The sequence below is a fragment of the Podarcis melisellensis genome, assembly GCF_964234715.1.
Source record: "Podarcis melisellensis genome assembly, chromosome: 4".
Classification (NCBI taxonomy): domain Eukaryota; kingdom Metazoa; phylum Chordata; class Lepidosauria; order Squamata; family Lacertidae; genus Podarcis; species Podarcis melisellensis.
The window spans coordinates 42,176,392-42,199,866 of record NC_138531.1 but is presented as its reverse complement, the minus strand read 5'-3'; the positions used below and the strand labels follow the sequence as shown (position 1 = coordinate 42,199,866).

Genomic DNA, 23,475 nt, shown 5'->3' with positions numbered 1-23,475 from the left:
GAACGAAACACTGGTACAAATCCACCAAGAAGCAACACACAAGCAATTATCAAAATTAGTGGAACTTTTATTGGCAGATTTTTAGCTGTGAATTGTAGAAGAAAGCAGTCAGTTCACTTTACCAAAATATTTCAGTTTTCCTGCAGGATCTGGAATTATCTGGATAAGGAGAAAAAAGTCACAATCAAAACCAAAATAGTCTAATGTTTGTAATATATCTGCTGTATAAAGTGAACCAAGTCCTGTGCTGATGACTGGATGTATATTAGACCCATCCATTCGCCAATGAGTTCCCCAAGATAACACAGGTACTCAAATACCCAACGGTACTTACAAATCTTCTCTTGGCCACCACATTCTCATAGCATCTTCAGGTTTGATCTAAACACATGCAGAAGGCATGGCTACAGCTATTAGTGTATTCCTGTTTTCATGTCACAATAGTTTGGTGATACAGAGTACCCTACACACTCATGTGCCCTACCTCTGGTAAGAACTACAGTTTCCTGGTAAGAACTACAGTTACACCAGTTCAGATATGGTAAACCAAGGGTGAGTAGTCTTGGCCCTCCATGCGTCTTATCTTTCCCTCTCCTCACTGGCCCTGCTCTCTAACAAGTGTTTTTGCTTGTCTGGAATGTGTCCATGATCTTCGATAATGCTTCTTGCTTGTATGGATTTTGTAATTTCTGACTGTGTTCTTCCCCTCACACACTGGATATGGTGACACATACACCCCAATCATAATGTGAGCATAGGATTGCACTGATAAGCTCCATGGATTTTTCTTGTACCGAGGTGCACCTAATGCTCTTTGGATTGTACCCAAAATCATAAGGGGGAAGACTGGAATCATTGGTGTCCTTCAGTAACATGTCTGGATAAAACAAACTACTGTAGGGATGTAGAACTGTCTTGAGAACACATGCAGTGTTCTTTTGTGACCTGTCTACAATTGCACTTGTGATAAACCACATGTTATGCCATTGCTGCACTTGTCAAGTCACTGGCCAAAAATCTCAGATTAATATCCTCAACTTTGATGTTTCTTAATTCTGAAAGTCTATAATGTAGAAATAAATGGCAAATACTTCTACAAAATGTTTATAAAGACTGCAGCCCTGTGCATACCTACTCAAAATTAACTCCAATTGAATTTAAGGGGACTTATTCCAAGTTAAATGTGCATAAGACTGTAGCCTAAGTGGATGTATTCAGAGACTGGGAAATCTATTGACCAATGAAGATACTGTTATAAGTTAAGAGTGCAAAATTACTAGTACTTGTGATTTTTTGTATCTTACTGAAATGCTATAGAGTTTTGGAGCAGGTTTTTGCACAACTATAATGCTATTCATGTAGCAGTTATCTAACATGCAAGCACCTTAAGGAAATACTTAGTCTTGATTTTTCCTTCACTGTGTAAAATCTTAGCAAGAAAAGCATATTGGAAAAGCTGACAGAGATAAGATGAAGAAGTAAAAGGCAAGGTTTCAAATGGCATTCAAATTGTCCATGCATTGCTTTTGGCCTGCTGATAACATTCCCCACATGACATACGATAAAAAAATTCAAATGGAGCATTGAAGGAAAAACTATGTTCCAATTATATTTATAAACACCAACTTACTGTTTCACTGCCTGGTCTCCAACCAGCAGGGCAAACTAAGAAGACAAGGAAAGGAGACATTAAGCTCATGGTTAAAAATAACCCTGCCTTCCTATTCCTTTTGTTCTGTGGAACATGAAATAAATAATTCATTTTCTGCAAGTACAAATCTATATATGATGAGGTAGCTGAATGAAGTAGGATTTAATCATAGACTGAGAACTTCTCAATTAGTTTTACAACTAATACCAGGAACCAGGCATCATAGTATTGAAGACTGCTAGAAATGTTAAGACCAACAGTAATTTGTCAAAATATCTAACAGTCTCAGCTTTCTTACTTGCTATCTAGAAGAAATCTTTCTTTTCTGTGTAGGCAACTGAATGTTTAACCCTGCAGGAAATACCTTCTCCATGTTCGTCAGTATACTGGAATGCTTGTACTAGACGAAGAGTCTCATCTACAGATCTGCCAACAGGAAGATCATTCATTGTGATTTGTCGAAGATTTTTCTTGCCATCAATAATGAACAGGCCTCTGTGGAAACATAAATATAAGAGAAATTGGCAAGACAAATATCAATAACCTCATTCTGTGCATATATATATTACACCTGTCTGCGAAACACCTGCATCAACTCTTCACCGAAAGCCATACATTTTATTTCACTATGGGATCTAACTGCACGTCATAGATCCACTGAAATAACTAATTGCTAACCCAACTTTTAAGAACTGTGCTCTTGTTCTAGTCAAGTTTTTCTCTCCAATAGACTGCTATTGTAAAATTAGCAATTCTGATCTTGCAGCTTTTTTAAACACAGATTTTTGTTGAATGTAACAGAATACAGCATCATGCAGGAAAAATATGACAATAATCTATAACTATCTGAGTAGCAGACAGAGAAGGAAATGGAATAGTTAACATTATACCTAAGAGCATGTCCTTGATCCTCTAGGTAAACTCCATAATCTTTTGAGATCTGGTGCGTCAAATCTGAAAGAAGTGGTATCTTTATTGGTCCCAGTCCTCCTTGCTTCCGAGCTGTATTAATCCTATAGCAATGAAGATCACCAAATACTTCAGTGAGAACTATTCCATACCTGCACTATCAACTTAGTATCAGTCACAGTGTCTACATGGTAGGTGGTGAATTTAATGGACCTGATCTAGTCTTTGCATCTCCCTCACCCTCTCCTGTGTACACTTCTCCAGAAATGGAAGTTTCCTGATGACACATTCCTCCTGCCATTGACAGGCCTCCTGTAACCAGACAGCTATACTCATGGGATGGCTGCACTTACTTAACAGTCCCACGTTTCCAATCAAGATTTCTGCCTTGTACAGAAAATGTAACAGCTACCAATAAGTTGTGTAAATGAAAGGGGAAAAGGACTTACCATGCTAAATGAGTGAACTGCGAGTCTACTGAGCAAGCAACCACTTCAGCACCTATTGCTCTGAATTCTTCAATTCTGTCACTAAAGGCAATGATCTCCGTTGGACATACAAATGTGCTAAATTTAAAGAGAGAAAAATGTAAATTTCTAAAAAGAACAGATCCCTTCTTATAACTAATCACTAAAACAGAGATGAACTGCTTTCTACAATGCACTCAATTTTCCAGTCATTTATTTATTTATTTATTTATTATTAATTTATGTCTGCCCATTTATAGCCTTCATTGGTCACTGAATCAAGGATGAGTGTAGGAAAATAAGTTTTATTCCATTACAACTTCTAAAACTCTAGCATCCTATTCTAAACATTTTTGGCAGTGTATTTTATTCAACCATCTTGCAGTGCCAAAATAGCTACATACTCTGTGATGTGTCCACATAGCTGTTGATACGTGTCATCCTAAATACTTATATGGTGCTACAGCAAATATTTTGAGTGAACCACTAGACAGAAAATTCTATTTCCAGTCTGTAAGCAGCAGTCAAGTTCAACATTATTATGTTTGATAGAAAACGATCTTATTTGTCTCTCACTTCAAGAATCAATCAACTATATAATCTTCTTGTACTGAGGATGACGGCCATGATGATAAAGTCATATTATTAAGTGGGGATTCAGAACAAAATGCTGCGGCATATCCCCAGCCCCTAATACAAGTTATTCTGTTCAGGGCTTCAGCAAGCTGGGACCCTGTCCTTGTAGTGCAGCTTTGGGTATAAACATACAGGGGAAGGTTTCAGGAGGCTACTCAGATGATTTCTACAAAATTGGTGCAAGGCTCTGATTTTTATATGCTTACACGAACTCCTTAGGCCTATAGAAGTATTCATGTTTTTATAAGAAGAAAAAAGTCTAAACAGCCTGTTGAGGACTAAGCATGTTCAGTGGCCTACAGAAGCAGATTATCAAGGGGGAAAATTTACTTGCTAGAGACCATAACAATGGAAAGAGACACCTTTTCTTTTCCACCCTCTTGAAAGCTTTTTATGCAACCAGAAACAAAATTGTTGGGTGGTGCAGACCCACAGTGCCTGGTAAATGGCAGTGGGACGGCTGCCAATTTCCAGGAGGAGGGACGAAGTAGCAGGAAGATTGGTGTGATAGGGGCACACTGGTGCAGCCAATCCAGCATTCCTACCAGTGTTCCTGTACCACATCAACCTCCCCACCATTTCACTGCTCTTGGTAAACACCACTGGGTGAGCTTGCTTTTGCTTGCTACATAGTGCTACAGGGCTCTGCCCTGTATAGTGTATAGTGGGACATTTCTGGAGAGTAATGGCCCTGACCATGAGTCCTTGCGGGGCTGTAATCCCATTTACATACTAACAGCTTGCATAGGGACTACTACCATATCTCTAGGAGGCCCTGTCCTGTTGTCCTACTCCAAAAAAATCAGACCATACAAGTTCAGAATTAGAAGGATTGATGATCATTGCATGGGAGTAGCCAGGATTTATTTGGGGGGGGGGGGAGGAGGCAGGAATTATGTTGGGGGGTGGGGCAGAACCGAGTTATCTGCAATGCAATTGGTCACTTAGTTAGGTAATTTTATTTACTTGATGGGGGGCAGCTGCCCCCACCCATGGATCATTGTGAATTTCACACATATTACCCCAGTAAATCGAGAAAACACTTAGGATTATAATTTGTGGGATTTCCATAGCCACTTTCATAATTTTATATTTTCTAATTCTTCCTGTTAGATAAGCATTTTTTTTGGCCTAAAAATGAAAAGACTGCTATGATCAGCAAGCATTATATTGTGAAATTATACATATATTTCATGTGTTTTGCTTACAAGTCAAGTGGATAAAAGAAGAAAACAAGGTATTTTCCTTCGAAATCCGTTAATTTCAACTCTTTAAACTCTCCATTGATGACTGCTGTTCCTTCCCAATAGGGTGCTGGTTCGGAAACTAAAAATGAAGGATACATTGTACTTTAATTCATTTTGCCTGATTGTGCTGGGATATAAATGCAATATTTCTCTTTGAATAGATTAAAACATATAATGTTCATTTTAAAGAAGCAATGCTGGAAGAACTCAAATATTGGAAAAATTATTTCAGTTGCGGTTCTTATGACTTACAGTAAGTTACTGAGAACTGGTGTACCAACAAGCATACACTAATGCCATAGCACACATTTTTATTTATTTATTTATTTGCCGGTGATGTGTGCAACACAAATGTTTGGAACTATGTCAGCACAAATTTGGAAATTCATAGGGTGGGTGAATGGAATGTTGGTACTAAGGTGTGCACTAAGAAATGGCAGCTAAAGGGATAGCTGCAGTGCTGAAGATTGGGATTTGAGGTTCTACGAAACTTTTGTTAACTCATACTTCACAAGGTTAGAGTATGATATCATCAGAAGAAACCAGCTGGATTCAGGCCAAAGGATGCTACTTCAGCATCCTATTCTAGTGGTAGCCAGACAGACACATATGGGAAGTCTGCAAATGGGACCCCAGTGACTAAGCACCCTCCCTGTTCTGATTCCCAGCAGCTGATATTCAAAATATATTGCATCCGACAGTATCTTCAATGGCACTGTGAAAGGGAGCAATCTAAATCACAGTAATCAGTGCTTGGTGACACTGAAGATACCACTTGATGAAAAACATAATTGAGATATATAAAAAATGGACCCAACTGCAGCCCAAGTATGAAAACTAAAGAATCACTGTCCATTGATTAACAAAACTCTGTATCCACTCAGACGTGAGCCCTACTGAATTAAATGTAAATACAGTATGTATATGAATTAGGATTGCAACCTAAAGACATATACACAAAGCACCTTCTTACTAGATCAGTTTATGATGACTATTTACAAAAATAGACAAGCCATTCTTGGAACTAAGTCACTATTGGATACAAAGCTTGCCTTCTTTGAAAATTTTCTAAAAAACAAACAAGAAATCTGCCAGATTATTCAATCTTGCAGTTTTCTTACCAAGAGGTACTTAGGTGAAACTTTTTTGAAAACCAGCATATTAAGTTGATTGTTCTGTAGTACAGAATGCCACTCTTATCATTTCAGAATGCTGTAAAACACATGGCTACTCATTGAAGTATTGTGTTCAATGGGGCTAACTCTTAGGTAAGTAGGTGTAGGATTGCAGCCTTAAACTTCTTCTTTTAAAAACCTCTCTGCACTTTCAAAGCAATAGCCTTTGTCTGACGTGTCCTTACCAAAAACACACACACACAAAACCCTCTGATCAACCGTGCACCGACAAGGAAAGTAAATATTTGAAACAAGAGGGTGATGCTTCTTTTAAATTTAACCCATTCTCACTCTACCATTTGCGCTGGGGGGAAAGCCTTCAAAACTCTACCCAATTTGCAGGCAGAGAGCACTTTTCTTTGGCTTTAACCTGCTGTTCCTTTTTGGAAGGGGAGCTTAAGAAGAAACACGGATGAGGCCTGTGGCCACTTGATTCTGTTTTGCCTATTGCGGAATAATCACTTTTCTTCTTTGAAGGCCTCTCTCTCCCCCCCTCTTTTCTGCTGCAGGAGATCAACAACGACAAGAAGCCACGTTGCTGCAGCGACATCATTTCCCGTCCCACGCCCCCCCCCAATTTCCCAGCAGCGTCTCTAACTAACACGGCACGTCCTGCGCGTCTCAGCAGCACTCGCGTGTTCCCCACTTCCCACCCCCGTAAATTCTCTTCCCCGCAAGGGAACAAAACTGGAGCGGGGGCTGTGGGTGGGTGGGGTTTTGCTTTGCTTTGCACAATGCCAACGTCGAGACGAACAATAACGAAGAGTAAAAAAAAAAAGAAAACAGAGGGAGCAGGGAGGGGAAGGGCTGAGGGGCTCCTCCTGGCCGCCGCCCCGACTTCTCCCTGGGCGCCAAGGATGAGGCGACGAGGCAGCCGCCTCTAGTCTCTCTCCCTCCCGCCTTCCCTCCCTCGCCTCGCCGGGCCTCTCCGGCACCTACTCTTGGCCTTGCTGAGGTGCAGCGAGTGGTCTCGGACGGGCACCCGCGACGCCTCGCCCGGGTACACCTGGCCCCCCGCGTAGTAGTGGCACTTCTCGTCGCCCGAGCCCTGCGCAGCCTCGGCGGTGGCCGCCTCCTCGGTCATGACCGCCGCCAGCACCAGCAGCACGCCAACGGCCAACGGCCGCGTCGCCAACCGTCGCGGGCGCCTCGCGCCCCCCGCCGCCCCCTGGCATTTTGCCGGTGTCCCGGCGCGCGGCGGCTCCATGGCACGTCTCGCTGGCCCCCGGCTAAGGGAGGAAAGAGAAGGGCAGCGCCGAGGCCCGGCGGGAGGAAGAGGCAGGCGCGGGAGCCCGGGCTGCTTCTGGGGGCGGGACCCGACGGCCGACGCTGACACGCCCGCCCTCTTCCCCTCGCGGCGGTTCCCCGCTTGTGCTCCGCTGAGGCGCAGTTGCGCATGTCCCGCTGGCTGCACCCTAGTCTGTGAGGGGCGAATGCAGCCGCGTCACGGGAGGGAGCTTGGCCGCTCTCCAGGAGGCGCCTCTGACCGTTGGGCATGCTGGCCCGGGCTGAGGGGATCCCAGCAACGCCTGGAGGGCCACGGGTTCTCATTCCCTGCTTTAGGTGACCTGAGTGTCAGTGCAACATCGGATGTGGCATCGCATTCCGATCAGCAGCTGAATTGTTATACTTGTGTGGCATTTCCCCCCAGAGTAATCTTAAAAGCTGCATTCCCAAAACTTTCTCTGAGAAAGGACACAGATGTCTGAAGAGCATCTGATTCACAGCTGCTTGCTCCTTTTTGGAACTGAATCGCTGGCCATGAAGGAAGCATAGAAACGTGTTACCATAACAAGGACAACAGTAGCAGCTCCTGTTTGCATTCTCGTAAAGGGAAAGCAATGAAAGACCCAGCTTCTCATTAACAAAGTGTCTAATTCACTTGACCAGAAACAGGTGCTAAATAAAAAATGATTTATTATCAATAAATGAAATCCAGGACATGGTATCACTATGCTGAATTATCAAGGACATGTTTTCACTTTTTTTTTTTTGCAATTGTTTGCTATCAGTTATTTATTATCAATATATGAAATCCAGGACATGGTAACCCTGTGCTGAATTATCAAGGACACGCTTTCACTTTTTTGCAGTTGTTTACTGGAAAATATGGGCAGAGGGGAATTCAGTGAAAAGCAGCAGCAGCAGCAGCAGCCAACTCCTGTGTGCACTTTGACTGCTGCCAATCCTGTTCTGCCATGCCCAATGCAGCTCATGCAGACCAAGCTAAAGTTTGGAGTCAAACTGTGTCAGCACACAGTTTTCCTCTACATACAACTTTGCTGACAGGAAGCCCTTTTGAAGCTGTCACCTCACTTAATGGCATCAGCTGATTGCATCTGCCAAAATGGCCTGAGGGGTGGTGGTGGGAGAGGTCAGAATCTGGAAAAGGTGACCCACCCCTGGTTGTAGAGGTGCTGCTTTTTCCTTATGTTGTGTGAAAGACAGAAAAGCAATTTTAAACGTACTTGTACAGTATTTGATTTTTAAAGTGATTAGTGACTGTGCAGGAAGGCATTTATAGCTACATTTCATGCTTCTTGCATTTTTGTGCCACTTGCGAACATGTTATGTATCTGAATCTCAATTTATAGTCCACCCACCATTTTTCTTGTATTGAACTACAGTGTATGTATTTGAGAATGTTTTCCTCTCTATGGAAGTGAGTTTTATAGAGGCAGATTTCCCTTTACCATGTCCCTTCTTCCCTCTCTTGTGAAACTAACAATGTCGAGGGGGAAACCTTAGCACTTTCATGGAGGCTATGAGAGCATCACATGTCCATCTTACTTCTCTGCTGTTGTTACTGTTACTACTCAGCAGAGCAGGCAGTTTTTTCCTACTTCAAAAATTATGTATGCACAGCACACCAGTCTAGTTGCACACAGGAATACTTTTATCAACCAAGAAACTAGAGGCACAGGTGAATCTGATATGGTTTCCCCCTGACTTTGTCAATTTCACAGGAGAATAGGGGAGTAGGAGGAAACCATGAAGGAACTAGCAGTATTTCAGGCACATACAGGTCAGTCTGGCTGGTATTTAGGATAGGAATGTGGAGAGATGCCTTCTGAAGGCACGTGACATTTCAGTCAGGAAAATAATGGTGATATGTTCATTAACTGAAAGGGAAGGTTGCCATATCAAAATTAAAACAGATTAAAATGCACATGCAATTTTGACCCTAGAAAGGATGAAATAAAACTATCCATTAGATACTAAACATGCTGACATGGAAGCAAGTCTCAATGCTTCAGTGCAACTTGCTTTCAAGTACAGTGGTACCTTGGGTTACGTACGCTTCAGGTTACATATGCTTCAGGTTATAGACTCCGCTAAACCAGAAATTTTACTTCGGGTTAAGAACTTTGCTTCAGGATGAGAACAGAAATCGAGCAGTGGCGGTGCAGCGGCAGCAGTGGGAGGCCCCATTAGCTAAAAGTGGTGCTTCAGGTTAAGAACAGTTTCAGGTTAAGTACGGACCTCTGGAATGAATTAAGTACTTAACCTGAGGTACCACTGCATGTGCTAAACTATTCTTAACGTGGCTTAGAATACAGGCGATCAAACTTCAAAACATTAGTTCTCATGGTATCTTTCCTATCTTAGATTGTTCCGGTTCTAGTCATTTTGGCTCCTTTTCGTTACCTCGGTCCTCAGTGTCTTCTACCTTCCTTTCCATCTGTTATGTTATACTCAGGGCTTCTGTCGAGGCCCAAAAGCAACAAATATTAATTCCTTGCAAGATCAGTTTCATGCAATGTTGGGCTCAAGGAAACCTATGAGGGCTCATTCTATCCTTTGCCTCCTATCATTGCCTTTTCTGTGGTTGTTTGTTGACAGCAAGAGCTATCTTTAAGAGCCAGAGTGTCTGATCGCCAAGGATTTGTGAGGAATGGCGAAACCCCCAGTGTCCTAACACAAAGACAGCTTACTGATTTACTGCTACGCTCTGAAGAAGAGCTTCTCCACTTTTCCCATCTTGGAACAGTCAAGGTATTAATTTTCACTTCACTTGCTCTCTGTTCTGAACTGCAGGCCCAAAGCAGGGCTCGGGGGAGGGGTTGGGTACAGGGATACCAAAGAAGGATGTCAAAAACATCAGAATGGCCAATTCTACTGCTTTATTAAAGAAGATGCAGACTTAGCAGCAAAGCGGCCTGCTAGGCTTCCCAGCTTTTATAGATGCAGGATGGACACCAAAGCAAGGCAATTGCTTGTCTGCTCCCAAACAAATGTGCCTACATTCTTTATACGCAAAGCAGCATATGTCACTTTGTCAAGGACATATCACTTCACCTGACCAGATGTGGGCATAGGCAGCAAATACCCAAGTCTTACAGATGGTTCCCCTTTCTGGTCTCAGAACCCAGCACCCCAAGCCCACAGATAGGAGTATTTGCATTGAACTTCCCTCTTTAACCTAATGCAGCTCTGTGCATGCCAGTCTGGTCGTAATTGCCTTCTCCTCTCTGTAACTGGCATTAGGGTCTTCTTAGCGCTATCCAAAGGTCAAATTTAAATACTGCCAGTTTCTTTGACAAAATGCATAGCAATCAATCTTCCATTTTTGCAATATATGGTACCTTCCTTGACACTGTGATTGCTAATTCCCTCTGGTACAAGTATAATATACACGGTATGTAATCTGCCTTGTACACAGTGACTGAACTAATGATCTGACCACTCTTCCTCCTGCATATGTGCATCTCCCTAATGTGTGTAGACAAGGGACTCAGTTATACAGCTGCAAATACACCATTTTAAGTGTATTTTAAGTGCAATATACAATGGAACATTTCCAATATCTTTTTTTTTTTTTGCAGTATGGAAAACATTATGCCAAATGTAATATCTGGACTGCAACATGGCATTCATTGCCACTTTTTGGAGGCACTCACTGATATTTAACAATATTCTGCTGAAATTGCTAGCTAGCTCCTTTTATCTTCTCAAACTGAAAAGGGCATTTCAACAAATATATGGCACTGGCTGTCATATATGAGAGAAAATCTATAAAGCAGAGGGAGAGGGGATTTTCTACCAGGGAATAAAAAGAAATGTGGTTCCAAAGTGGTGTTATGCTCAGTAGAATGAACATGATGAAAATTACTAATTGGAAAAGTGAAATGTTCTGGCTCTCACTAAGACAGACTGGTGGGTAGAGTAATGTGCAGGGACTGCAAAGTGCCTGTAGAAAGGAATTCTGCACACATAAAGATTTGGCTTCCTGAGCAGCTTTTGATTTTACAGTCCTGCCTGGAAGCAACTTCTGGCAATATCAATTAGCTAAACCAATGCAAACATGGGCTGATTGAACAATGGTGACAGGTTATTATCATCTGCTTAGACATTCTTGTTCTGGTGACTGCTTTCCATCTTTTGGGTGATGAAAGTAAGTGTACTTTTCTATACAGTATAAGTCTGGTTATGATTCAGCTGAATATGATTCACAAAGGTGTTTAGTTTATTAGACTTATGGTGTACCTGTTCAATACACCTTGGGGGAAAATGAGCATTAAGTAGTTATTTTAAAACCACAGTTCCATCTATCCATAATACAGTGGTACCTCGGGTTACAGATGCTTCAGATTACAGACTCTGCTAACCCAGAAATACTACCTTGGGTTAAGAACTTTGCTTCAGGATGAGAACAGAAATCATGCAGCGGCGGCGCAGCGGCAGCAGTGGGAGGCCCCATTAGTTAAAGTGGTTTTTCAGGTTAAGAACAGTATCAGGTTAAGAACAGACCTCCAGAATGAATTAAGTTCTTAACCCGGGGTACCATTGTATATCTCTTTAGCACTGCTGAGGTATTGCTTCCTGCAATCAGTTGGAGATGGCATTGAAGTAATGGTTCCATACATATTAAGCGGTCCTTCTCCATGGCTAAGATCCTTCTATAATGCTTACTCAGAAGTCTGTCCTCTTCAGTTAAGATTCTTTTCAATATTGATTAAAAGCTCCCTATCCCTTTTATTGCTTCCTGTTCCATGTGGCTTTTAGGTTACTGATGAATAGCCTGTTAATTGCATCTGGAACAGTCACCTTCATTGCCTATTAATATCAGTTACTGTTTCCATGGAGTGCACTTTAAATACAGATTTTTCTTTCTTTCTGAATTCTTTCTGTAGCAAAAGAGTAGTATTTCACTATATAAAAATGAAAAGTAAAAAAATGATGAGAATAAATTGATAAAAATATAATCATAATTAAAAACTTTATTTAAATGGAACACCAGTTCAAAGTAAAACAATGCCGTATCAGATTCAGAAGGGAAAGTCCCCACAAATCACATCTGGTGGGGGAAATAGAAACTTCAGAGTGTAAACATCTGGGAGTAATAGTATCTGGTTTCTCCATAAAAGGGGAGTGGAAAAAAAGCAATTCCTTGCTAAACTGCCAGTGTGGCATTTGTCTGTGTGTATCCATAAAGAAGGCTGATCACCGAAGAATTGATGCTTTTGAATTATGATGCTGGAGGAGACTCTTGAGAGTACCATGGACTGCAAGAAGACCAAACCTATCCATTCTGAAGGAAATCAGCCCTGAGTGCTCACTGGAAGGACAGATCCTAAAGCTGAGGCTCCAATACTTTGGCCACCTTATGAGAAGAGAAGACTCCCTGGAAATGACCCTGATGTTGGGAAAGATTGAGGGCACAAGGAGAAGGGGACGACAGAGGACGAGATGGTTGGACAGTGTTCCCGAAGCTACGAACATAAGTTTGACCAAACTGCAGGAAGCAGTGGAAGACAGGAGTGCTCTGGTCCATGGGGTCACGAAGAGTCGGACACGACTAAACAACAACAAAATCTATCTATAGCTATAGTTTTTGCAGAGTGGATTTAACAGACCTCCCAATATTTGACTGCCACTTCACAATGCTTGTCAAATTAATCTGTCAAAATCAGCTCTGAGTCTTATAATTCTGAACTGAATTCATAGCACATGCATGTGTATGCATGTGTCTGAAAATATCTCTTTCATTTAAGAAATGCCCACCTGTGGCCTTGTGTGTGCATTGGACATGCTCTTGATTCCATTTGGAAATCTCAGATAATAGCATTTGCACAATGCTTTTGAGTTTCTAAGCAGGCACTCCACATATATTATCCTGTTTCTAAACCTTGCAACAAACCAAAGAGGTAGGTCAATATTATTATTCCTGTCTTGCATATGAAGAGGGTCAGGGCATAAGCAAAGAGAGCACACCTTGCCTAAAGACACCGAGTTCCTGGTAGTGGTGGGATTTTACAACAAGGACTTATTGAATCTTAGACACCTGCTTTACACCTAGGAACATGCAGCAATTGGTTAGAACGTCAAATAATATATGTTACATAAGCAAGGATCAGTGTAACTATTTGAAAGTCCCTTGGGCTTAGGAGTGGGTTAGAGTTGTTTTTGGAAAGATGTAGATACCTCAATAACCAGATCGCTATCAATTTTTTCAATAGGTGGCAGTGTTCTCCTACTTTCATACCTCGATGGCAGATTTCACAGCAGAAAAAACCCCCATGAAGATAATGGCCTGGATCCAAACTACCACATAACAACTGTGTTGTTCTGTTACAATATGCTCTAGGTGGAGCTGCCTTTGAAGATCTGAAAACTATAGCTGGTTCAGAATGCCGCTGCCAGACTGTTGATATGTGGTGCGTGTGTTGTTATTTAGAGCATTTGACTCCATTGCTATTTAATCTGCTTTGCGTCCTGGTGCGTTTCTCAGCCCAAATCAAAGTGCTACTGGTTGTCTTTAAAGTTTAAAGACAACAAGTGGTACTTTGAATTCCGCTCAGAAACACAGAAGGAGCCACTGCAAAGCTAAATGATTTGCGTCTGGAATACCTAAAGGTCTGGCTGTTCTTACATGGCTCTGTCTATCTATTAAGCTCTTATGAGGAGACTCTGGACCACACCTCAATGCTGTCTGAGATGTGCTTGTTGGTTATGGGGGACAAGTCTTCTCAGTGGTGGATCCTAAGGTCTGGAATCTTCCTCAAGAGGTTCGTTCAGCCCTTCCCTCCTAACCTTCAGGGAAACAGCCTTGTTTAGAAATGCCTTTTATATAGTTTTGTTTTTAAACAAATTACTTGTGGTTTTAAATTGATGCTATTGTTTTGTTCTGTTTACAACGTGTTTTGGGGACTCCATGTGGAGTAAAAAGAAGGATATGGCTATATAAATAAATGAAATAAATGAACGACTTCTGCACTCTTGAAGGGTGTGTGTGTGTGTGTGTTGTGTGTGTGTGTTTCTCATACAGCAGGGGGTGTGAACTTTTGGTCCTTTGGGCCATGCTTGCTGAAGCTGATGGGAGTTGTAGCTGAGCAACATCTGGAGGGCCAAAGGTTCCCCACACCTTTCATACGGTATATGAGGGAATGGTTGTAACTCAGGGGCAGAGCTTTGGCATGCAGAAGGCCCAAGTTCATTCCCAGGCATCTTCAGGTAGAGGTGGGAAAGAGTCCTGCCTGAAACTCTGGACAGCGAGCCATTGCCAGTCATGGTTAAAAAACATGTATAAATGTTCTTAAGTTCAGTTTTCCACATTGTCAAATCAATTTTCAATTTTTTAAAAGTTCTCATGAAAATTTATCCACATTTTAGTGCAAATTTCTTCTCATACTCATTTTTTGTATGAAAAATAGCTTTACAGTGGTACCTCAGGTTATAGCTGCTTCAGGTTACAGACGCTTCAGGTTACAGACTCCACTAACCCAGAAATAGTACTTCGGGTTAAGAACTTTGTTTCAGGATGAGAACAGAAATTGCACGGCGGCTGCAGCGGGAGGCCCCATTAGCTAAAGTGGTGCCTCAGGTTAAGAACAGTTTCAGGTTAAGAACGGGCCTCCAGAACGAATTAAGTTCTTAACCAGAGGTACCACTGTATATACAAGCAAGCAATTTCCTCTTTATTTATTGCTTTTTGTATGCTATTTTCACTAATCTAACATTTTTATGTACACTTTACCTTAGTATAAACATCTATGTACACAGCACTTGACTGGAGAATGATATTACAAAATTCAAAGATGTGTAACTTTAGAAGGATGCCTTTGTTTTGGTTTGCAGATTGTTTTGGTAAGTTTGGATTAAGTAGGCTTGCCTTGAAATGCAAACTGAACTAAATTTCTCTCCCATCCCTGCCCCTGCCGAATGCAACATAGCAAACTTCTTTTGCAACATGAGACACAGTTGCAAATGCAGCAGAATGAGGCGGCGGGAGGATGAGGTGATAAAATAAACCACACCACTTCAGGCACCATTTTTATAATGCTTTCCGAGATACGATGGGAGTGGGGAACCTTTTGCCCTCCAGCATCCATCAGTTCCAGCCATTAGAGCCAATAGCCATGGATGATGGGAGTGGGACTCCAACAACATCTGGAGAGGCACAGTTTTCCCACCCCTGATATAAAAAAAATTATAATTTATTCTACCGCCTTCAAACTCTTCCATCACATTCCAGTCTTCTTTTACAGCATGTCTACATCCAGCCTAAGGAGACTTTCTAAAGTGATGTGGCACAGGGTGGCAGAAAATATCTGAAGGCCAAAGAAAAGTAGTTGAAAAATTGCATTGGGCATGCCCCAACCCCAGGGCAAGCTAAAGCAGTACTTTGATCTGTGTTATGTGATTATCCCATGATTATTTCAGAAGGGTGGGACTAGATTAGGGGTATGTGGAATCTGAAGAAGGAAAAAGAGTTAAAATTGTGTATTTCCTAGAACAGACAGGGGGAGCAAAGGTGGCCAGAAAAGAAATAAAGGGAACCAATGGAGACAAACCAAAAGCCACCATCTGGGGCGTTTTAAATGTTATGTGCTTGGCGTGGGATGCGTTTTAATTGGTCAGGAGAGGATATATTAATTGCAATTTATCCCTCCAGGTGCCCATGTGTGTTGGTTAAACAGAGTTACAAAATCCCATTTTTGGCAGCAAAATGAAAAGAATAGGAATTAGGCTGTAAAGTCTTGTTTTGATCAAGTCCAGCTATGAAGTAAGCTGGCTCCCCTTTCTTACCCCCGCTTAATAAAGATTCAGACAACAACCTGAGAGGTAAGTATAAAAATATAATCTATTTACTTATAATCTTGCATTGGTTCACATCAAAGGCAGCAATAAAAACTACGCAGGCAAAATACTTATATTTACAATATAACCAGTTTCAGAGCACATCTGCCCCCTTGGCAGGTCACAGGAAGAGAGAGAGAGGAACAGGAAGTACTAAATGCTCCTTCCTCTCCAGAAGAGGAGGGGAAATGACATCACACAGAACCCTCTCTACCAATTGTCTTTCTATGGCCTATCAGCTCTGTGGACTTAGACCCTTCTCACATTAACTAGCAAGAATATGCATTTGTTAGGTTTGGCTGCTAATCTCCCACACTTGGAGCATCTAGGGAAGGGAGCAACCCCAAAACTGTGAGAACACATGTAAAGTGGCTGGGTTTGTTTTTTTTTGGTAAGTTTCCATACATTCTCCTGGTGACTGGGATTGTGGAGGTAATGGATAAGTGAACACACATGGCCCTTTTGCTGTGAAGGACTAATGGCAACTTTCCCCTTCATGTGAGAATGCTGGCAAGTGACAACAGTGGCAAGTGAACATGATTATTCATGCATCTGACAATCATTTATATTCTTTAGCTGTATAGCCAGTCTGTTAGCAGTCTTCAATGTGTGAATAATGTATCCTGAACCATGACAAATGAGCAAAGCCTTTGCATCAAACTGAAATGTTTATGACTGTAGTATAAATTTGGCATTAAAATAGTGCGGTGGACTACCTTCTGTTATTACCTTTGCCAGAGTTTTTAGTCAACTGCATTGAGTAGTTAAGGCACCACTGTTTCAAACCAAATTAATTTGCCTGAAAAAGTGGAAACCTCTGTATTTCCAGAAGGGAAATGAAATGTAGGTTTTACCCAAAGCTTTACAAGATAGAGAGAGCTACCCATTACTTACCCTTATCTTGTCTCAGCAGACAGTAACACTCAGACTTTGCCTTGCTACAGAAATTATCCTGGACTTTTAGAATGGATTTTTTTAAAAGCCTGAAGGAAACCAAGTCTACACATACAGTGAGGAACACTGATCTCCAGCAATACTTCCACTTTCTGAAAACATCAGGAAAAAACAAAAAATCTGGTCAAAAGTACATGAGACTGAAAAGAACAAGATACATAAGAAAAAGATGAATCTAGACTTAAGCCTAACTACCCACAAATATAACACATACTCTAAAAAATGTGATCCTGCATATGTAAGATGTAAATCCTCCTAATTTACTCAGATGTAAATCCCATTGATTTCATTCAGGATAACCCCCAAATAAATATTCATAGAACTACAGTCTATGCCTTGTTTTGACTGTATGGAACATACAAGCCAGTCAAACACTAGACAGCTTTATTTTAAATGATTTTGTGATGTATGCTGTACAGTATCCCTATTATACGCTACTTAGAAACCATCATATTTAGCTGTTTCTAAATTATAAAATAAATAAACAGAATGGTTGGGATTCAAAAGAAAGTCTACTCTGACACTGAATTTCTTACCCTCCCTTGAAGAAAGTCTTAGTAGTAGCTACTAGAGGAAGTATTATTATACATTCAAATCATAGTATGTGGCACTCATGTCACATGACCTGCCTCTACACAGGGCCAAGCTAGAAAGGAGTCACATTTATTGCATTTCTTCATTTGCCCCCTCCATGGGAGGTATGGAGGGTGGTAACACAAGAATGGGCCTTTTCAGTGGTGGAATACTCTCCCCAGGGAGGCTCACCAGGCACCATTGTTACATATCTTCAGGTACAAGGCAAAAATCTTCCTTTTCCATCAGGCCTTTGGCTTTTAATTATCTATGGGCTAATTTTTAATGAGTGTGATGTTTTTACTTAGTTTTTTAAAAAAATACAGCAATAGAATTGTCTTTTAGAGGGTTTGTTTTTGTAAAAATACTGGTTTAACTGTATGTATGCATTTGGTTTTTGCTTAAGATACTGAAAGTTGCTTTGACCTGCAATGGCAAAAAGGGAACCATTACATTTAATAAATAATGATAATAATTGCTCCACCCATTTTGCCTCCAGGCCCACCCACTTTTTGCTTCAGGCACCACCACAGGCAGGCAGCCTTCAGATGGTCACCTGTGATGGAAAGTGGCCTTCAGGCACTTAAAAGTTCCTCACCTCTCAGTGTACATGGTAGAGGAGAACAGGAAAATGGCCACATCAAGCAAAATCCAGTGCCTTCCAACAAAATGAAGGATCCTCCTTGGTGGATTGGTGCAATGCTGCAAGCCAAAGTGCAAGTATTTACTCAAAACAATGATTGCAGGTGCCAATATTCATAGTCTAAGAAAGCCAAAAGATTCCTGATTATTTTATATTTGTGTAATTATGTTACTGCAGCGTGACAGGAAAATTAATTCACAGCTTTTTCTGGACAAAGTCAATGTGTTCTTTCATCCATTCTAAATACTACTTTTTGGCCAAATAATGTACCCTCTTGCTATCACCAAATTATTGGAAAAGTGCTGATTCTGAAAAGTGGTGAAAACATTTGCAGTACTAACATGTCTGTACTTGTATTACTACATTATAAAAGCATACAATTTGATCTAGTTCTAAGTGCCCTTAATAGTCCTGTTTGAGCAGCATTCTAATATGCAGAATGGTATTCATTGATTTGGAATGATGTGTTTTGGGAAGTGAAATCCTGGGTAGTAATATTTCTTGATTCAATCTGCTTAAAGGAGGTAAAGACGTAAAGATTTGAATTTCTAATGGGAAAGCAGTTCGACTGAATGAGCATATTAAACTTTGCTTATGCAAGCTTTACTAAGCATTAGTTGTATAACTGAATAGTGATAATAAATCTGGAAATAGCTTTTCTTTATTAGTGTAACATACTGCAGTTAAAAGAATGGTAGAAAAATGGATGTGCACTGCCTCATAAAAAAAAGAAGGTCCAGGATGATCTTGTTTTCCATACTATTTATGACAGTCCCATGGCTCTGTTCCTAATTTTTGTATGTCCCGTTGCTTCCTGCTGAAACCCTGTAATTTGTTTGTTGTTGTTGCTTGTCCTGCTATTGTTGCTTGGGAGTGCAAGAATGCCCCTCCAGATAGTAATATTATGCATACACTGGGTAAGCATCGCAGAACAACTAACAAAGTAGAACGGCACGTGGATGGTTCAGTCTAAACCCACCACCAGCACACAATTATTGCAGCTGCAACATGTTGCAGAATGCACCAATAAAACAGCAACAACATGCCAGTCTACCTTAGACAGAAATATGTAGCTCAGTTCATTTTTCTTCATCGAACAGTCAATGACAAAGGTATGTGTTTTTGTTTATAAATTGTCCTGTCCCAAAGGTTAGGTCCTTGGTATTCAATGTGATGTGCAAGACGGGAAGGTTGCAGCCGCCTCAGTGGCACCACCCAAACTTCAGGTGACGGACTGTTCTGCTGTTTTCCTGAGGTACGAATCAGAGGTACAGACTGAATGTCCTTCCAGAAAGGTTGTGTGGAGAGCAGTCTGACTCCTAAGCAGAAAAAAAGAGAACTACAATAAAATAAAAGCATGTCGCTCTCGTCACAGTGAGACACACGAGCCATTTTTAGTGAACTGACCCTTCTAAGTAATCAACCTTGATCCATCATTTGTTACGCTTTTGTCACTTTTAAAAGAAACCATCTCAGCCTATTCATATCTCATGCCAGATAATAATGGAAATAATCCTTAAGAACCACTTACAAAGGTACTTGCAGTGCAGTAGTTCAGTTTCCTTCCCCCACCTTTGAGTTAGTTAGAAATAGGGGGTGAGAAAAGGTAGATGAATTAAGCTCCATGGATTGATCTGATTTGTAAAAACCAAGTTCTATAAGATGGATAAGAAGATGCTCCTGAAAATATAAGTTTCAAGAGGGAAAAATAGTTATGTGCTGAAACACCCCCCCACCCCCAAAGAACTTTCCAGAGTACAATCTGAATGGTACCTCTCTTTGTGGACAACATTACAGAAGATGGTTCCATCTCTATCACTAGGGATCTATTTAATACCATGTAAACGTTTTGTTTGCCGTTCAGCTTTTAAGATGCTTTTATTACGAGGAGAATTAAAATTAATTCGCCACGTTATACAGTGTCTGCGCAAAAAGTAAAGAAAATGATCAGAGTCCTTAGACAATAGAGAATGAGTCATGACTAGAAAAAAAAAGAAGACGACACGGCGGATTGTTTAATGTACCTAGCATAAGGGGAAAGTCTGCAGAGTGGAAGATTTACTGAACTACATAACATCAGCTTGAGTTACTATTATCAAAGCAGCACAGATGGCCAGACAAAGGAGCATATAATGAAATAAATAAGAGAGAAACACTCAGTGATTTTAGAACAGATGTTAGCAAGCTCCTTAAATATTTCTAGAATAAATCTGTTGAATGGCCTGCTGTCGTAATCAAAGCAATGTCATGGAGGATCTCAGGCTTACATTAGTCAAAGAACGGTGAGGTTAGATACTTGAAGTTTGGAGTACCTGCTATCACAGGTATGTGAGGTGTTTATAATTCATTCAGCTACACAATGAGCTGGTTTGCACGGTATGGTAAGCCAAACTATGGCTAAGCAAAACCACACAATTATGGTGGGCGCTGGAGTGGAGCTCACAGCCCATTTTGGTGGTCCTGCCAGTGGATATTGCAGGGTGTGTGTGGATAGCTAGGACCCCAGACATACTTCTCTGCTGTGGCACCATGTTTGTGGAACTCCGTACCTTTCAAGGTGTGCCGGGTGCCTTTGGTATTCACCTTTTTGGGGGATCAGCTTTAGATGTATTTATTCACTCTGGCTTTTGGAGACCTTTTAATGTCAGGTGCTGAGCCATCTGCTTCTGGGTTCTGGTTATGTCTAATATGGAAATTTAATGTGTGTTCTTATTTAAATATTGTATCAATATAATTGTATCCAATGGCTTTATCTGCAATGTAAAACACTCTTTGATCTTTAAGAGCCTACAAATGTAAATTCAATTCAATTTAAAAGTAATTTAAATGAAGCAAAATAGTTTAAGATTCAGGATTCAGAATAAGTCCCCCCCCATAGCACATAATTGTGGAATTTGCTGTCACAATATATGGTGATAACCATTATCTTAAATGGTTTTAAGTGGGATTAAACAAATAAAAGTATCAATAACTAATTATGATGGCTGTACACTACTTTCCAGTATCAGGCATGCCTCTGAATACCAACTGATGGAGCAACAGCAGGATATTTACAGTTAACGCCAAAGTGGCCTAGGACCCTCATACTTATGGGACCGCCTCTCCTGGTATGCCCCACAGAGGACCTTACGGTCCACAAACAATAGCATCTTGGAGGTCCCAGGCCTCAAGGAGATTAGACTGGCCTCAACCAGGGCCAAGGCTTTTTCAGCTGTGGCCCTGGCCTGGTTGACCGCTCTGTCGCAAGAGACCAGGGCCCTGCGGGATTTGACATCTTTCCGCAGGGACTGCAAGACGGAGCTGTTCCAACAGACCTTTGGTTGGTGCCCGGTCTGATCCCCATCTTCTTTTTTGTTATAAGACCCAGTGTGTAAGTGACCTCCCTAACCCTTTCCACCAGCTCATATAAGACCAGCACAAACAGTTGGGCCTGGTGAGCACTCAATGTTCCCCATCCCCTATAGTTATAATCCGTGGGTTGCCACCTGATTTTATTGATTTTAAGATGTATTTTAATCGATTGTTTGATTTATGTTTTTAATGTATCATACTTTGATGTTAGCTGCCCTGAGCCTGGTCCTGGCTGGGGAGGGCGGGGTATAAATAAATATGATTATTATTTTTTTATTATTATTTATTAAACTTTGTAGATGAACAAAGGCATAAAATAAAGAGTATGACTTCAGTCTAGAGAGCCCCCATTGGTGTAAACCAAGTCTTCTGCATTGCACAGAGGGATGTCCAACTTCTGTTCTGTCACTTATCACCCCCCCCCCCCAGCAATAGCTCCATTGCATCACAAATCACTTTCAAAACTTCCCGGAGTTTCAAAAGTAGCTGATCAAGTAGTGTGCACAGCTGCTCTTAGGAAAACAGAGTCCCACTACCCAGCTGGAACCTGCCACATGGTTTTGGGGATCATATGTAAAATCATTTCTTAGCAGCTGAAAATGGTTTGACTCACATGGTGCTAATATTTCTTAATGACATTAACAGCACGGAAGGAACCATCTAAATGGGTACCAGGTTGCTATTTAATTGAGAAAGAGAAACACATGCATGCAGAGAGCTTTACATTTTAGCATTTTAACAAGACAAGCAACATTTGTTAAGGCCTATGAATTGTCTTGAACATGAGGCTATTTAGTGTTTTATATTATACCAAGGAGTTTAGGAAAGATATTTAAAGTGTGGGTTTACAGTTCTGCTCACTTTAAACATTGCCCCAAAATGCTTTAAATAGGCTCCTTAACTAAATTGTGATTTTTGAGATAAATATGTAAACAGAATAGGAAGTACAGAAGGACACAATACTGTATGCTTGGAATACCAATGAGAGAGAGAGAGAGAGAGAGAGAGAGAGAGAGAGAGAGAGAGAGAGAATGTATGCATGGGATCACATGTTCAGATGTTAAGACCTGAGCACATAAAGTAGGATCTCCATGAGGAAGAATCTGGTTCTTCTGTGATTAAACATTATAGCTTGTAGCAAGTTAAGAGACCCTGCTCTTGAAGGCAGAATAACTTTTATATCATATCTAGAAAGATCAACAGTGGGTGTCCATGTCAGAAGACTTAGGTCAGAATGTAAACATCAAGGGGGAGACAGACGCTTCAGGTTACAGACGCTTCAGGTTACAGACTCCGCTAACCCAGAAATAGTACCTCGGGTTAAGAACTTTGCTTCAGGATGAGAACAGAAATTGCACAGTGGCGGCATGACAGCCGCGGGAGGCCCCATTAGCTAAAGTGGTGCTTCAGGTTAAGAACAGTTTCAGGTTAAGAACGGACCTCCAGAACGAATTAAGTTCTTAACCCGAGGTACCATTGTATTGGACAAGTAAAATGCCTAGAGTCTCAGTTTAGGGAAAAAATGGGGTGATGCAAAACAATTTTTTGATGGACAGGTTGGCATCTATGAAAGTAAACATCCTTTCTGTGATTGATTCTAAAGTAAGTGGATATGTAGATACTCTTATGCAAAAACACAGACTAAGGCTTAGCCATGTGTCCTATCAGCTTGAAAGCGGAGGCGGAAAGAGCTGTGTAAACCAAGCTTCAAAGTTGCTGAGCTTGCTTAATATAGTATTTGCAATTAGCATCCCTTTCATCATTACTAGCAACCTTATGAAACAAAAAC

At 41.1% G+C, this 23,475-nt stretch overlaps 1 protein-coding gene and 1 long non-coding RNA gene across 6 annotated transcripts; one reads left to right on the top strand and one right to left on the bottom strand.

Moving 5' to 3' along the window:
- Positions 1 to 46: 46 nt before the first annotated feature.
- Positions 47 to 7,419, bottom strand: PRDX4 (peroxiredoxin 4). Of its 4 annotated transcripts, none has more exons than XR_014167921.1 (8): positions 7,025 to 7,419; positions 4,872 to 4,989; positions 3,010 to 3,126; positions 2,542 to 2,664; positions 1,950 to 2,146; positions 1,631 to 1,665; positions 335 to 381; positions 47 to 159 (listed from the first exon to the last, which is right to left on the bottom strand). XR_014167921.1 is itself a non-coding variant. In XM_081909219.1 (8 exons), exons 1-8 carry the CDS (start codon positions 7,290 to 7,292, stop codon positions 156 to 158), a joined length of 843 nt encoding a protein of 280 aa, XP_081765345.1. In that variant the 5' UTR covers positions 7,293 to 7,418; the 3' UTR covers positions 47 to 155. The 4 variants fall into 4 exon arrangements, 3 of the variants coding, with proteins under 3 accessions (XP_081765345.1, XP_081765346.1, XP_081765344.1); XM_081909219.1 differs by having other exon boundaries at positions 2,016 to 2,146; positions 7,025 to 7,418; XM_081909220.1 differs by lacking the exon at positions 335 to 381.
- A 124-nt stretch (positions 7,420 to 7,543) lies between these two features.
- On the top strand, positions 7,544 to 14,310 carry LOC309368873. Of its 2 annotated transcripts, none has more exons than XR_014167930.1 (4): positions 7,544 to 7,981; positions 9,929 to 10,081; positions 13,081 to 13,233; positions 13,546 to 14,310. It is a non-coding gene; the product is annotated as an uncharacterized lncRNA (long non-coding RNA). The 2 variants fall into 2 exon arrangements; XR_014167931.1 differs by having other exon boundaries at positions 7,544 to 8,499.
- The last annotated feature ends 9,165 nt before the right edge of the window (positions 14,311 to 23,475 follow it).